Source organism: Terrapene carolina, unplaced genomic scaffold, assembly GCF_002925995.2.
Source record: "Terrapene carolina triunguis isolate 2854851 unplaced genomic scaffold, T_m_triunguis-2.0 Scaffold130, whole genome shotgun sequence".
Lineage (NCBI taxonomy): Eukaryota > Metazoa > Chordata > Testudines > Emydidae > Terrapene > Terrapene triunguis.
In genome coordinates, this window is record NW_020664481.1 from 37,564,397 (window position 1) to 37,581,510 (window position 17,114).

Below are 17,114 nucleotides of genomic sequence, written 5' to 3' on the forward strand. Positions count from 1 at the left end.
CAACACCGTGAAACACCCATCTCCAGCAGCTGATGTTACACAAAACAGATATGAAAGATGAATGGATTTGTTTATTAAATTGAGTGATTAGCATGTGTATTCAATAATGGTGAATGACCTCTAGTGACAGAAAAGTTCCATAGTGAATGTAAGTTTCCAGATCTTCTTGGAATACGAAAGAGAGCTGATTACTTTGGTAGTCTAGATTTGTTTGGCTCCTGTCCCTTATTAGCAGGACTTTGCCCTCCCTAGCCTTGCACTGATATTCTGATGAACTATATGGTCAAATCAGTGTTGTTTATATAACTTTGGAGTATATTTGATTTTCTTCTTTTCATTTTCCTATTTCCTTCATATTGTGAATCTCAATATTTATTTTATTTAGGAACTTATTCATCTTTCTTTAACTCCTGCGATGATGATAATTTCATCAACTGAGTCTACTGCTTTATTATCGTATGTCCAAATTAATTTCAACTCAATTTTTGGTTTTGGGTCTCAATTTAGCAATTGTTTTGATTGTATCCTCCTATTAATGTTTACATCAACTTTGCCATTGCATGACTTTAACCACTACCTGTTAGCCTAAAACCAATCCAGAATAATAGGGAATAAAGGGTTGTACCATCTGATGGTTATTTTTGTCTGTACATTGTCTAGGCCCTTAATCACATGCTTAAATCTGTGCCTATTCAGGACAGCACTTAAGTATGTGCTTAAAGTTAAGTGTGTGTTTACATGCTTTCCTGAATCACAGCCGTACTGGACAGGTGACCAATCATAGTAGTTACCACAGTTGGTATTAAGTGGAAGTCTCAGCAGAGTGGGAGCAAGAACTGAATGAGTAGGAGCTTCTTACCCCTAGAATTATCTTCTTCAGTTTAGAGGTGAAGCATATGGGCTGGTCAGGGTTGGAAAGTTTTAATTGTTTTTGTCTTTACAGTACCTTTCTGTGGGTGGCCAAAGTCCATGAGTCTCCTGGACCTTTCATAAACACTAAATTCATTTTAAAAATGAACAAAGTCACTTCAAAACTAAAACAGAATTTTGCACAAATTCATCTGATCGCTGCTTTTTTAGAACTGTAAAAGATTCAGTCTGGTCACTGCAATCTCACCTCTCTTTGCCACTGCAAATAATTCTACTTCTTTTATTTTCACAGTGGTTTAAATAGTTGAGGTGTTTTGTCATATGGTTGATTAGTCCATATCCTCTCGCAATGCTCAAAAATGAAACTTTCCAAGGTACTCCTTGGAAACTTTACAAAGTACTCCTGATCAATGACCTATAGAGCACTGATGATGACCCCATGAATTTCTACATTCATCTAAATATAGAACTCTTGGTACACTTTTCTGCTCTTGTACTTTATTTTCAACCTTGTTCACCATCACATATCTGTAGCAATCTTGAATAACTTGCTTTTGATGTTCAGCAACAATAATAAAGGGGAAATTTTCAAAGCCAGAAAGGGCAGTAAGGTACCCAGTTGCCATTGAAAGTCAATGGGAATAGGGGGCTTTATTTCTATTTTGTCTTTGACAATCTCCCAAAAATGTTTTGCTCTGATCTTTGAAACGTGAGAATTTCTTACTGGTGGAATTTTTTTAAATGAATGAATCTAGGAATCAGAACACTGGATACTAGCCCTAAAGTGGAACTTTGTGACCTATAGATTTTTTTTTTTAAAGTGTGGGCCAAATTCAGGTCCCATTCACTGAGGCATAGACCTATTAATTCTAAGAGTTAATGTGGTCCCAAATTCTGACCTAAGTGCAGCCTCACTGGAGTGCACCATGCAAATTATTCTTTCCTTGTGTGCAGAAATAATCAACCGAAGATGTGAAATGACCAAGTCAGTGACCACATACAATAAAATGGGGTAGCCATGCCCTGTGCCCCACCAATGACCACTCCTTTGGTTTTGGAGAATCTAAACTGGAACACAACTTTATGCAGTGATACTGCTGACTATTTTTATGTATACAGAATTAATACTGTATACTATATCAAACCATGCAGGAAATCTGTGTTTGGGTGAAACTGGAGGCATTTTGACTTCTTGTCTAGTGGATGCTGAGTGAATATCATGCTGATGTGTTTGGCCTTTGATGGAAGGACGAGCGGGTGCTCACTCTGTGACTGTAAATGTCCTGCTAGCCAGATTAACAAGTTGCACCGGGAACAATTTTGTAGATAACCACTTGCCTAATTTAAGTACAAGGTTCAGTCCTGTAATACTTTCAGGCAAAACTCCAATGGAGGTCAATGCCTGGGGCACCTGTGGACTGAGTCAATAATGAATAAAGAGAGAGGCTGGTAAGCTAAAAAACACATTTACTAATTTCCTTCAGATTTGCAGGAGAGCAAGATTTGTGTATTTTCAATATTCTGCCATATACAATAATGGAAGCAGCAGGCAGGCATGGAAGAGGGATGTTGAGATGTGCACTTGACTTTGTGTTCTTGGTGGTGGGGAATGCAGTAGAAAAGCTGCAACTCTTTCTTTGGAGGACTGATGGAATTTTTTCGGGAACAGACAGAAAAATAATATTGTTAGGATAGGTTAAATTTTGGGCATTTCAGCTTTGACAAATACTCTGTAATTTTATGATGCCTGCCACCAGGGTAGGAAAGAAAGCATAGCAGCTAGGAGAAAAAAGCAAAACAAAACAAACAATGGAGGCTTCAAATGAAAAGTTTGGGGGGAAATTAAAATAAAAGGCTGCCTCTACCAAACCAGCTCTGCAGGTTGTGAGGCTGCCAAAGCAAAAGAAGTCAGACGTTCCTAACAGAAAAGGCTACATTATATTAGAAGGAAATGAAGCAAAAGGCAGAGGAAAAGGAGATTTATGGAATTGCTGAAAGCTGGCACTCTACTGCCAGACCAGTAGTAACACATTACCAAAGGATGCTACCTTTGTTTTCTTGTCTATCCATGAAGTGGTGAAAGCCACTGTTCTAAAGTATCCAAATTTCTGATAATCCATGCAAGACATCTTATGTATGGAAATTTCCAGTAGATTTTGGGACATCCACAATAGAAAACCCATCATTTTAGCTCTCTCATCCTAGTGGTTGCATTCTGCACAGCAAGAAGTTGTCACTTGTAGGGAAGGATAGAAAAAAAGTCATTCTGTACGTAACCTCTGCCAACTAATAAACTGGAAACAGAGTTGTAGTAGAAATGCTGAAGGCTTTCCCTTAAGCATCAAGAATAGTACAAACAACTCTTTGAATCTCTAAAAAGTTCATAATTAACATCGCAAAATTGAATTCCATTGTATCCTGTTCCTCTCCTTTCAAAAGCATATGAAAATGACCTGGTCATGTAACTTTTTTTATTGTTTTGGTTCTTGCTCTTTGTACAGTACAGGGGTCACTTTGCATGTCACATTCTCCTGAATGGAAATCAACTGTGGCAGGAAGGCAGAAGGAAAGACAAACAAAATTGTTTTTGTGTACTGCAAGACTCAATTAGGAAAATTGAATGTTAAATTGTTTTGTTTTTTCCCTTCTTGCTGCCAGGAATCTCTAATTAGAACTTTTTTTCATCCCCTCTCTCTCTCTCTCTCTCTCCTCTCTCCATGTAACCCACTTTAGATTGCAGAGGTGAGCTTTAAGCTCAGAGAACTTGCAGGATTTCCATGGCACATTATCACACTTACGTTGAACTGTGCTATGTTTTAACTTGCTGGTGGAGTTGAAACATATTTTCCACTCCCAGATATCTGCCTTCAATGATCCTAATAGATAACTACATGCTGGTATGGTCATAAATATCTCTATGGCAAGATTTCACCACCACAGTTTATTCAGCAGAGTGGTGGTACACAAATTCAAATCACTCAGAATCATTCCAAACTTTGGGTGGGTACCTCTAGGTTTCTTTTTCTCCCTCAGAGTAACCTCCAATTTTCCCCACTGACAACATCAAACGTCTTCCTTTTATTCTTGGTTTTAAGACAGAAACTCACCATGTTGGATATTATATAATTCCAAATCATGGCTGCTTCCCAGCTATTCTTTTAGTAAGTCTGGATAATTAGTGTTCAGTAATTATGAATCTGAGTCTGGGCTAGGACTCAGGATTTCACTGAAATAATTTTTTTGCAAAAACCTGATAAATCAGTAGCAGTCTGTGGCTATTTGCTAGCAAGAAAGAAGTATCATGAATCAGAAATCTCACTGCTACCCTTAAAAGTGATACTTCTGGGAGTGAAGTCACAGCATTCAGACAGTGGGTTGCCATTTGGGAGGGCAAAGTCAGGTAAACAAAATACTTATTTTATTAAAAAAATTTTTTAGATGAATGTACCTGTAGATTAATAGGTTCTTCTGAACATATCTGGAGGTACCCAATGTCTCTTGAACCAAGTAAATTGATAAATCGTGATCATCAGTAAAATAGGAAATATGTTGAGTTTTAGCTAGATATGACTTCATTGTCCAATTTCTTGTTTTTCTAAAGAGTGTAATATAAAGAGACTGATTTACAAAATTAGCTACATGCAACTGACCGTGTAAAAATGTGCATGCAGCTCTGTACCAAATTTGTTTGTGCAAGTAACACAATTAGGTTAACTACATGAGAGTACAGCACATTAGTTGTTTGCTACCTTTTGTACATAATTACCCAATTTACATCACAAAGGACATGTACATTTTGCAAATATAATGGATAATGGTGAATTTTAGGCTGAAAGGTTGTGTCTATGTTGCAATCACGAGATGTAATTATAATTTGTGTAGACATACTCGTTCTAATGTTCATCTAGCTAGCTCAGGTACCAGAACCACAGCAGTCTGGGCTTCGGCGTGAGCTAATCACCCAAGGAATTATCCAGGATTCCTGGCATGCTTGTACAGCCCATGCTGCTGTGGTGTGACTGCTCCCTTACCTGAGCTAGCTTTTTAAAGCTAGCTTAGGCATGTTTATGCAAGTAGAATCACACACTGAGATTCCTATGTAGACATATCCTGCATCACGTTAATTGTTGTAGTTTTTAATTGTTCTCAATTCCTGTGTCTTTCTAACAATGGCATATGGTAAAAATTACATAGGGTCAAGTTCTGAAGCTCCTTTGTTTGCTTTTACTCAATCTGTGCTCAGGCAAAAGTCCCATTGAAGTCAAATACGGGGAAACGTGGTCTAGATGAAATTACTATAAGGTGGGAGCACAACTGGTTGAAAAAAAACATGCTCAGAGTAGTTACCGATGGTTTGCTATCAAACTTGGAGGATATGTGTAGTGAGGTCCCACAGGGCTCTGTTCTGGTTCTGGTACTGTTTAGAATTTTTATTGATGATTTGGATGTTGAAGTGGAGAGTACACTTATCAAATTTGCAGATGACACTAAGCTGGGAGGGGTTGCAAGTACTTCGGAGGACAGGATTAGAATTCAAAAAGACCTTGATAAATTGGAGAATTGGTCTGAAATCAACAAGATGAAATTTAATAAAGATAAGTGCAAAGTATGACACTTAGGAGGGAAAATCAAACATAATTACAAAATGGGAAATAACTGGCTAGAGAGTAGAACTATAGAAAAGGATTATGGGGGTTATACCGGATCACAAATTAAATGTAAGGAAACAATGTGTTATGAAAAAGGCATATATGCTGGAGTGCGTTAACAGGAGTTTTGGGACATGAGAGGTAAGTCACAGAAGGTAATTGTTTCACTCTACTTGGCACTGATGGCACTGGCCTCAGCTGGAGTACTGTGTCCAGTTTTGGTCACCACACTTTAAGAAAGACGTGGAGAAGATGAGAGTGCAAAAAAAGAGAGAAAAAGAAAAAAGAAAAGATACGTTTAGAAAAACTATGAAGAAAGATTAAAAAACTAGGCATGTTTAGGCTTCAGAAGAGAAGACAAAGGGAGACCTGATAACATTTTTCAAATATTTTCAGGGCTGTTGTATATAAAGAGGATGGTGGATCAATTGCTCTCCATGTCCACTGAAAGTAGGATAAGTAATGGACTTAATCTGCAGAAAGGGATATTTAGGTTAGATATTAGGAAGAACTTTCTAATTATAAGGATAGTTAAGTACTGGAATAGGTTATTGAGGGAGGCTGTGGAATTCCCATCATTGGAGGTGTTTAAGAATAGGTTAGATAAACACCTGTCAGGGATAAGCTAGGTATACTTGGTTCTGTGAACGTGGAGGGATGACTTCTTGAGGTCCTTTCCAGCCTTACATTTCTATGATTGTATGTAAAGCATGCATAAAATATCAATGAATTAACACTTTGGGATTTAGATGTCTGTTTGCAAACTTGGTGTTTGAACAATTATGCAATAGTTGTAAAAAATATTTAATAAATGATAGAAGCTCATGAGTAATTACTTTTAAAACTGCATTAATTTAATCTAGGTGAGTATTGGTGAACCTTCATTTATAGTATTGCTGAATATGTTAACAGGCAATTAATAGCTGAAACCCAGAATAGGTCTTCTTTTCTTGTATGTGGCTGTCTTTAAAAGAGAGAGACCAGGTAGCGTGCTCCTACAGAAGCTCTCAGGCACATTACAAAATTCTGCAGTAGAGATGAATTGCCAGAGAGGTTTGTTACCACTACCAAACAGTGTCCAGCTCTGTAGACATTAAGAAATGGTCTCTTTTTGAATTGGAACAGAAGGTTTTTGTATTTAGTTTTGTATTTACAACAGGGTATCCCATAATTCTTTACCACAACCTAACTCAACCTTTTGGGCTGTCTTCTTCAAGTATTAGTTTGTCTGAATGCAAATGTTTTTAAAAAGTTACAAATGTTACAAAGGCTGTTCTTGCTTCACATCAGAAAGTTATGCCGATGAGGGAAGATAGAAGTCTGTCCACTGGGATGGAGCAGTGGGGGTGTAGGCCTTTATATTCTTGCCTGAACATTGTACATTATTATTCATATAAGCAACTATTTGTTGGGGTTTCTTCATATTTATTTATGCTACACTGAAATAGCATTTCTCGCCCCTCACCCCATCCTACTCCTTAGAACAGAGGTTCTCAACTGGGGGGGGTGGGCGTCCTTGGGGAGGCACTTGTCTTTCGACGGGGGATTCACTGAGCCTTCTGATGGCTCTGTGGTTATGGTAGAAATGTATGTGGGGCAAACGCTAGGTCGCATCGCCACTCAATCAGGTTTGGCCTAGCTGTCCCTCTGTCATGACAGAGGGCTGGCCATGCCAAATTTGAATGAGTGGTGTTGCGACCTGCCACACCAGATTGCAGTGCCACTCAGGTTTGGTCCTGCTGCCCTAGGCAGAATATGTTGCCCTAGGAAGCTGCCAAGTTTGCCTATAGCTAGAGTGGGCCCTGTGAAGAGGCAAAAACTTCTGACTAGAGTATATACTATCACTGCCTTCTATGGGATGGAATTGGAATTGATCAACTGTAGGGCATAGATCTTCTATTAATAATAGCAAATAGAGATTTTCCTTTAGCTCAAGTGGCAGAAACCTGTACTTTTGGAGCAGGAGGAAGTGAGTTCTCCCTCAGCTGCAGCTGTGAAGTTTCAAGTGGCCATGCTGTTACATAATGACAAATGCAAAATCTTGAGAGGCCATGGATTTGCTACAGTATCCTGCAGTACACCAAATAATGACACTTACAGACATGAAAGAAAGAACATCCAACAGGACAAAGTACTGTCACCAAATTAATTGGCACTCTACTATCAATTCACTGTGCTAAGGAACACTTGGAAAGCAAAAGGAAAACTAAGAAACTATTTTTATTTCCAATTACAAATATAGTAGTCATGCTTTATTTGAAACAAACAGAAGTAGTAACCGCAGAATTGTTCATCACATATGTATATTGTCTTGTTCATGATACTTTTCAAATAACACCCATTTATCTTCACCCCCTTATTGTAAGTTTTTGGTTTGAATTATTGGAAATACATGATCTTTTAGGGTAGTGATCTGTAATTAGGTGTTTGTAAGATTTCGCACTGAAAGCCTGACTTTACAAGGACTTCTAATTTATCAGTTTTAAATTTTATTGGCTTACATTTTGGTGTAATGTGTACAAGTTAACAGTATATAGTAAATTACTTTTACTTAATAAATTTAGGGCAAAATTGTTTTCTGATGCATTTTCTGAATCTAAAATGTACTTAGTTAAATATTGTATATTTACTATAATATGATATAGAGGCAACAACCAAGAATGTTGTATGCAAAATAAGGACTATACTTACTTACCCCTTGACTCAGATGCAGAATGAGTAGAGAGATGCTCCTGCTGTGAAATCCTGCCCTATTGAAATCAGTAAGATTTTGACTTCAAAGGGGGTGGGATTTCACTGCTGACATTTAAACACTTGAAAAATGTTAGACTCGCTTTTTCAGATGGTGCAAATCCAAGATAACGGCCAGAATGGGGTTTGCCATCACTTCAAAAGTTTGGCTATGGTTGCAGTTAGTTGTTCCCAGCATTCACTAATTTGGAAAAGGTTGAACCCATCATTAATGTGAGTTAGGTTCTGTTTCACAGCAAATGTGCAGGAGAGGTTGATAATGCCACTTCGGGGCTATGGACAAACTGGTTGTTCTGTTCAAAGAGTCTTAAAATAGATATTCTATTGAGATGCTTAGGTCACTTAATACCTTTGGAGATGACTTTGGGAAGTTTTAAGATTTCAAGTGCCATTAGACTGTGGAATTTAAAGGACTGATTGTAATGTTATATGCATAGGCATGCACTGCCACATACCATGTACAAAGCCACTACTGTTATTACTCATAGCTGTGCATTAGTAGATTTCAAGATATGTGGCAATGCTACCCATATGTGTGATATTCAAATCAAGTCTAGCACATGGGATTCTAGGATTTTCTGGGTGTTTTTACCAAAGCATGGAATAAAATTCAGCAGAATTCTCGGATCTTTCTGGTGGTAAAAGCCATCTAACCCAGGATGGATTAAAAATTGATTTAAAAAAAATTGTATTTATTTAAATACAGTTTTTTTAATTAAAACTTATTTAAAATTAAATTTGAAATTGATAACCTATGTTAAGGCCTAAACTTAGTCTAGTCAATTCAAATAATTTAAATTAATACAAAAGATAGTATTAAGCAGTACATGTTTACTGCCAAGTTTTAAAGAAAGTCAGATCACTGAACTGGTGAAAGTCACTGGCTAAGCACCTGGAACCAGAGTTTGTTAAAGTGCTTAAACCTGTTTTTGACAGCAGTAGCCAATTCTGCAGGTGCAGAGAGAATATTTTCTTCATTTCAATTAATGTAAAGCTGGATGGTTACCTGCCAAGATTTGTGGGAAGATGTCCCTTTTTTTCCATGTGGAAGTAGGGGTGTCATCTTCCTGGCTCTGTCTCCCCCATCATCCTACAACCCATCCCATAATCCTGAGATATCCTTGAGGTATCCAGAGGGAGACAGGAAGTAGAAGGAGACTGGTGGACTAAGACCATCTTGCCACACCATGGCAATCAGTAGGAAATCCACTGTAAAAACCAGGAAAGCGTTAGGCTGTGGAGCTGCCCAATGCGGTGGAAACCTCTTTAAGGGGGATGGGGGTGAGGGATGGTGGGGGAGGCAAGGCACAGGGGATCAGGAGAGACCACAGAGACTCTAGCAAATCTCTTGAAATCCAGGAAGATTTCAGGGATCTGTGGGTGTTGGGAGCTGTTCATTTCCCCTGCTCATTACTGTATTAAGTTACATCAATGTTATTCCTACTCTGCACCAGTGCAGTACATCAGCATTAGGAGTTGCACTGGTGTAATTACACTGATGTAGTGGTGTTAGTGCAATTTTTTAATGTAGAAAAGCCCATACTCTCCCCAGTAATCATGCCATTGAATGCAGAACTCTTTGCAACATGACAATTCCCCTTTGTCTTTTAAACAATTTTCTTAATTATATTGATAGCAGTTCCATCAATCAGTTACATAGCAGTTGTTATTTCAAGTGAATTAAACAAATTATAGGCCCTGTCTTGCCAAAGAGCAGAACCTGCCGGCGTTCTGTGACCCACCCAGGTTGTGCAGCCATGGTGACTACTTTGTATCCTCATGGGGGGACACCTTCTCCTCCCAGAGGCTGTGTTTGACTCTACTGAGTTCAACTGACAGTTGGGTGCTTGTGGATGAGGTCAGGGAAGGTACTGAGCATGTATAGCACCTCCATGGCCTCTTAGCATGGGGCAGATTTCTCCCCTGCTGCAGATGGGGTGGCACAGCCCAAAGACATCTCTGACAGCTCCGAAACACAAGTCAAACAAGGTGACATGAAGGGATTGGGAACCCATTAGAATCACCGTACCCCCATGGTAATTAACTGGGGAGAGGACATGAAGAGGGGGGAGCCAACACACCCAGTTACAGAATTGCTCAGTCTGTCAACCTTAGTGTGAGTTTCCCAGTATGTGGTAGTTTTCTTAAAGCCATAACTACCAGGTCCATGTGACTATTTGAGAATCCCAGCTTTCGGTTATAAAAGGAACGTTTCTAGCCCTCATGGCTTTCTGTCCCTGTGCAGCTCCACAGCTCACACTTGTGGCCTAGTTTATCTTCTCCCCACTTACACACCAGACCAATTGCTCCGAGCACAGTTTGAGCTGGGGAGCAGGTAATTCATGTCACTTTCAGGGAGCTACATTCCCTGTACAGCTGCCCCAACAATAACTTGCATGTATATGGGCATGGGGGAAGGGATAGCTCAGTGGTTTGAGCATTGGCCTGCTAAACCCAGGGTTGTGAGTTCAATCCTTGAGGGGGCCACTTGGGGATCTGGGGCAAAATCAGTACTTGGTCCTGCTAGTGAAGGCAGGGGGCTGGACTCGATGACCTTTCAAGGTCCCTTCCAGTTCTAGGAGATGGGATATCTCCATTAATTATATTATTATTATATTATATTATATATCACCTTTCATCTGAAAGGGCTCCCAAACACTTTACCAAGGTTAACAAAGGAATGTACAAAAGGACCAAATTGTAAACTTACAATCTGCCCTGACTAAGGATGGTGTGTAGCTGCATCACCCCAGGAGCAGACTGGAGAATGTGACTGTTACAATTCCTCCCATACTTCACCTGGGTTCTGGGAGGCATGTGTGTGAGTCTGTGCACCTGGATGTCTACACTCTTTGACAAATTGGGGATGGATCCAAGGCTCCTCTCACTTGCCTCTCCAGTCCCCTCCCATCCATTTGCTCCTAGTGAAAAATACTGGGTAAGTAGCCTGTGCACTGCCAAATGCCCCCCACCTCTCACACGGCCAAGTCAAAATCTGAGCAAGACCAAACAAGGGATCAAGGTTGAGGGTGGAGCTTTCGCCCATGTGGGTAATTAGACTAGGTAGTTACAGCCCTTAATGAGACTCCTTGTTGAGTATGGCCCATAGTGATCATGTCACTCACCGCTGACATACAACCACCTATGAGGTGAACGTAGCAGTGGTTTAACACTGCATAGAAACACTACACAACAGTTTGAGGTATGAAGTGAATAAGAATAGCATATCCAAATGAAAATGAATCAAGAATTTAACTAAGCAGATTATAATTACCCAAACTGGCATCTGGCCAGCACACCAGGTCAAATGGCCCAGCTCTTGCAAAAAGATCTCTTAAATACCCTTTAAGATCTTGCCACGAGGCCTTTAATGACTCTAGATGGTTAATACGTAAATTTTACATCTGATCCAATGTAACATTTGTTATAAATTCATTTCCATTTGTTGGCATTGGTACTTTGATGCTGCGTCTGAAGAGACTTTGAATCGGATTGTTAAGTTTGGGATACTTTGGGCACTATAGTTAAAACAGGTAAAATAACAGGTCTTAGTGTGTTCCTTAAGCCACTCCTGAGTGAAGATGGTTAGTTTAATGTAACACTGCACAGATTATGTTCAGAAAGGGCCAAATCTTAAAGCCATAACATAAGCAGTCTCAGTGACTTACTGATGTAAGTAAAAGTTTAGGACCAGGTGCTAGGATTCTATGGAATTTTGCATTGAAATGAGCATGCAATATCAATTGGGATTACACACACACAGAGAGGTGTAAGAATGGATGATTGAGTGTTTGCAGATACTCAAGAAATCAATATAGTCAGCTCAAATTTCTAAAATGTGTAATCAAAATAATATAAAATCCATATAACAATAATGAGCTACTGGAAAAGTAGCAGATGATATATTCTTAATCTTAGTACAACTACAATACTCATTGTGTTCAGCAAGATGATGAGATCACTAGGATACGAAAGGCAATGCAAATAGTTCAGGTTCAGACCAGATTGGTTTTGAGAGTTTATAATTCAAAAAGAAATGTTAATACAGTACTTATTTAACTTTTAGCTATGTTGTTAATAATTCTAATAGTTGGTTTTGCCTGTAGAAATAAAATGAATGGATTCCTTTTCAAGCATAGTCTTAGTCATCAAGAAAGATGAACTGGAATGGATTGTAGACTTTTGACATTTGGAGCAGGCTCACTGTCCTGTACTCTTGTGCATATTTTTACTCTCCTAATTGTAAAGTGAAAAATGCCAGAGCTCTGGAAACAGGTACCAGTTATCACTTTTCATAAATACATTGTAAGAAATCATCTCTGTAATGAAATAGAATGTTATTTCTTTGTGGACAGTTTATTGGTATTGGAAAAATCTGATTTCATCTCATCACTTAATATAGTTATATTAGTAGATGGAAGACGATTGTATTACAATAGATGACAGTTAATATGTTGAGGTTCTTATCTATTGACTTAGAGTCTTGTGAATGGAGTTTTATTTGTAAACCAATTATACTTTGGCATTTCAGATTTAGACAATGATTTGTAATAGGCTTTAAATCAAAAGTGGTTAAAATCTATTTTGGATTACAATGCTGGATGCTTTGGCTGACAACTTTAGGTCTTTATGTGGACTTCTACTGTTGCCTTTCTTTAAGATAACAGAGAACTTGGGTTTGGTACATACTGTAAAATGCAGTGTGGAAGGTTCTGAATCTCCTGTAGTTCAGCAACTTATATCTACAGCTCCCCTTGATTATGGTGACACTTTCCGTATACTGGCTTTTCAATCAGAATTTTCAGGAATTGTAGACTTTGGCATCAGTCTATGTGCTGGCATATTAATCAATGCTATAGTTTATTACACCACCCTCGAGAACACCTTTGTAAACGAAATGACCTAATTCTAGGAGTTTTATCTATTGGTTTGAAACACAGGCAGCACATAATAAAGTTATTGTACCTAGGAATTTTCATTGCATGGGAAGGAAAAGTGTTTCATATTAACAAATGAGTGCCTCTGAAATGCATTTTATTTGTTAATCTTTCTTCGGTCTATATATAATAAATACTGCTCCATAAATATTAATTCCCCGATCCACACATGCCCGAAGAGAGCTCAATTCATTAATCTGCCTCCCCAGGGTACAATGATGAAGAAATGAAATACAACCACGTCGTGGTTGTTGCATGCACGCTGCAGGGCGCTTAGCAAAGGCACTCGCAGCCCTGATCTCTGCTCGCCACCAGCCTGCGCGTTACCATTTACCCCCCCGCAGAATAATGCTTGCAGGCAGCAACGGGGACCGACCCCGTTTAATGATAAACCCTTCTCCCAACGCGCGCGCACTTACTTGGGGTCACCGCAGCCGGGGCCCGGCTCGGTGCCCGGCCGGGGCAGAGAGCTCTTACCTATGATGATGGCACAGGCGCTGACGAGCCCGATCTCCTTCTTCAGAGTCACTCGCTCGGAGCTGTTGCTCCTGGGCGGCCGGGGCGGCGCTGCGGGCGGCTGGGCGGCGATGCTCTTCCGGAGGGTCTGGTGCTGGTTCTCCCCAGCCATCTCTCCCCCGCTGCTGGAGCAGACCCCGGCGACTCCCTTCCCCTCTGCCCCGCTCAGCCGGAGAGCCGCTGGAGAGCGCTCCAATGGCAGGCGCATGCGCTGCTGCCCGAGCTGAACTAAGGAGGCGCTGGGCAGCGGCCGGGCGCGCTGCTCGGGCTCGCGGGGCCATTGGGGGGCTGCCCGGCCCCCCACGCGGCGCTGTCGGGGCAGCCTGAGGGGACACCCCGCCCTGCTTCAGAAGCTGCCCCTTTCGCTTCTGCCCATGCTCCACCCGCGAACCAGGGGCCCCCGGGGGGACGGCGTGAGGGGTGTGCACATGCCCCTTAGGAGAGCGAAGCTGCGGCCCCTACCCGCCCTTGGCTCGGAGCGTCAGTCTAGTTCTGCCTCGGAGTGGTCGGGGAGGGGAGTGGGGGAGACTGAGAAGCCGAGCAGGGGTGCAAGGTGTGCGGCAGCCAGTGGCAAGGGCTGTACAAACTACGAAATGGCTTTAAAATTCGGATCTGGATTTAAACGAGTGGAACAGAAAACATCCAGACTGTCAAAACCACCCCCAGCTGTCTGTGTGCGCTGGCAGAGCTTCCCCAGTATTGTGATTAGTTGTTATGTAGCTGGACAATCTAGGGGGTGCCGGATCTGCCAGGAACCTCCCTCTCTTTGGGATTTGTCATGTTCCTGATGCTGGTGATACCGTGGTGTATTCCCAGGAAGGTTTCATAGCGCAGGACCATTTTATTCTATCAACAAATTGCCCAAGACATGTAACAAGTCTCTCACTTCTGAGTGTCTTTCAAATCAGATTTTGATTCAAATTTTTCTTTAAGCCATTTTTGTTTGTTGGCTGGTTGTTTTAGGCTTATTTTTTTTCTCTAACAGAACTTACTAATGTCAACAATTTTCTTATTAATGTTAATAGCTATAGAAATGCTTTGCCAGTTCTTTCAAAGTTTTTGCAAAAACCAATAAACATAGTTTATTCTTCTAATGTGCAATATAATAACATGATTTTAGGTTTATTTCTGAATAATTGTCTTCGGCCACAATCTTACCTTAATAAATGATGTAAGTATAAATGAGTAGTCTGGTGATGGAGCAATTTTCCATCAGCATTCTCTGGGGCTGGCTTGAAAGGGAGGATTGGAGAAGTCTGTGCTTTTCTGTTAACTTCAGCTACTTGTTTGATGCAAGAGATTAGTAAACTATGGCAGATGATGCTAAATCCCAGAAGAGGTCTAGTAATATGATGATGGGTGACCGTCCTCTCCCATCCATGGCCAGGAGGAGGTTATCCATCACTGGGACCAATGCCATGTCCTCATATGAAGCCTGATTAGGAGGGCGTCTGGTACGTTAGCAGGGTATAGTTCGAAATGCTGCTTTCTTTGTGTTTACATTATCTTGTTTAAGAAACTGTGTTTGTAAAAATCTTAGTTATTATAATACACTAAGTTAGTTGTCAAGGCTCTTAGGGCTTGTTAGCCAGTGACAGTTAAGATTAGGTTTTAGCCCATCTTCTGTGAAGTATGTGCAGTATCCTACCTTCCTTCCACATCTATCAACGGTATTTTAGTGTAGTTAAGACACAGGCAGGTTAAGGTTGCAAACAACAAAATGGTGTTTATTGAGATACACAACAAACTAGGACTCCCTGCAACTAAGATAACACAAAGAATAACTGCTCAGTTGCTAACACAGATGATGGAAATGGGGATGAACTCCAGAGCCCAAACTCTTACACAGTGGGATTTTACAGGACGACTATACCATGTCTTGCAGACACTGGACAGGAGAACAGGAACACAGACAGGAACCAGGACCTCAGGGACATGTGTCAGGAATGGGAACACAACAGGAATTGGACCTTAGGATCTTTGGTGCCAGGTAAGTAGATCTTCAGTGTGGTGCCTTCTGTTCTTGATCTTGTAATCCTGCATGCTGAATGCAGACACTATCTCACGTGATGATGGAACAGGTGAGTGGAGGTAAGTCAAGGGAACCTTTGCTGGTAAGTGTTGCTGGTTCACCTCAAGTCCTATTCCCTCAGGGCTCTAGCTAATAGCAAGGCTGGTACTCTGTGGGAGGGCTTCTATGCCTCACTGGGATGATCTGCTTTCACAGCATCCGGAGACATAGAGCACCCCTCAGAGGGTGAACACTCCCTTATATGCGTTCTCTGTTGCTAGGCAGATTCTATTGCCACGAGACACCACCTTTCCTGCCTTTTCCTTGCTTTGGCGCCAGACTCGAAAAAAGCACCAAAAAGCTGAAGGAGAAGGGGTGCCATGATGGAGGACAGGTTGTCCTTTTACCAATCCAAAATGGCGACTATGTACACTTAATAAATTGAACCTTTCCTACCCAACAGGCCAAGAGATTGCTTCTTTACTATTGGTCGGACTATTGTGTGCTTTAAAGTGATTGGTAGATATCCTTCCTCAAATGTGGCATTGACAATCTCAGGCAATAAGAGCCCAAATTAATATTGAGCATCTTTCACTAACCAGAAAGAGTGACCCATGAAGAAGGATGGCTCTGACACAAGAGGCCTGGATTCAGTTTTTACTTCTGCCAGAGACTTCCGATGTGACCGTGGTCAAGTTACTTAGTTCTCTTTGCTCCAATTTCCCAACTGTAAAATGGTCATCATAGTATTTCCCTAGGTCCCAAAGGATGATAAATACATTAATGCTCAGTATTGGGATCTGGTGCTACCCAGATAGTTAGATATGGTGACTCAAATTTCCTGTAATATTTCAAGTATCTCTTGCTGTGTGAATGGACTGAATTCACTGAGCATTAGTGGACTCACTGGTGAGTGTGTATTACAGGTCTCCCTCTGTGCCTGATCCACAGAGGATATGAGTCTGTAACAGCCCAGCTATGGAATCTTGGCTCTTTATCTCAAGCTGGTTTTAGTTCTGAGGATCCCCAATTCAGTCCTAGGTTTGCTGGCCAAGATGGTGGCCATCACATTAACAGTTCTGAGCTTGGTGAATGGATGCTGTTGGCTTGAGATGAGTGATATGAGTGATCTACTCTGTGAAGTAGGTGGACAGTTCTTTACAATAAGCCATTCTGGCTTCTTAGATTTAGGTATGAAAGAGGACTTGGCATCAATCAAAATGGCATAGTCCAAAAATTCCAGGTGGGCATCAGTGGCAGAAGAAACAAAGATCTCAGACTGTAACAGCTGTGGAGTGTGATGGGAACTTTTTGTGTTCAACTCAATCTGATTTTTTCTTGAATTTTGCACTGTAAGGTTGGTCTGACAAATGAGAAATC

The 17,114-nt window shown here is 40.7% G+C and overlaps 1 protein-coding gene across 1 annotated transcript in view; it reads right to left on the reverse strand.

The window, feature by feature from the left end:
- The window catches only part of SLC7A10 (solute carrier family 7 member 10), a 73,454-nt gene extending 59,523 nt beyond the window's left edge, over positions 1-13,931 (reverse strand). Inside the window, exon 1 of the mRNA XM_024219388.3 lies at positions 13,685-13,931. Coding sequence (XP_024075156.1) covers positions 13,685-13,931 — 247 coding nt within the window. The remainder of the gene's footprint in view (positions 1-13,684) is intronic.
- Between the last annotated feature and the right edge of the window lie 3,183 nt (positions 13,932-17,114).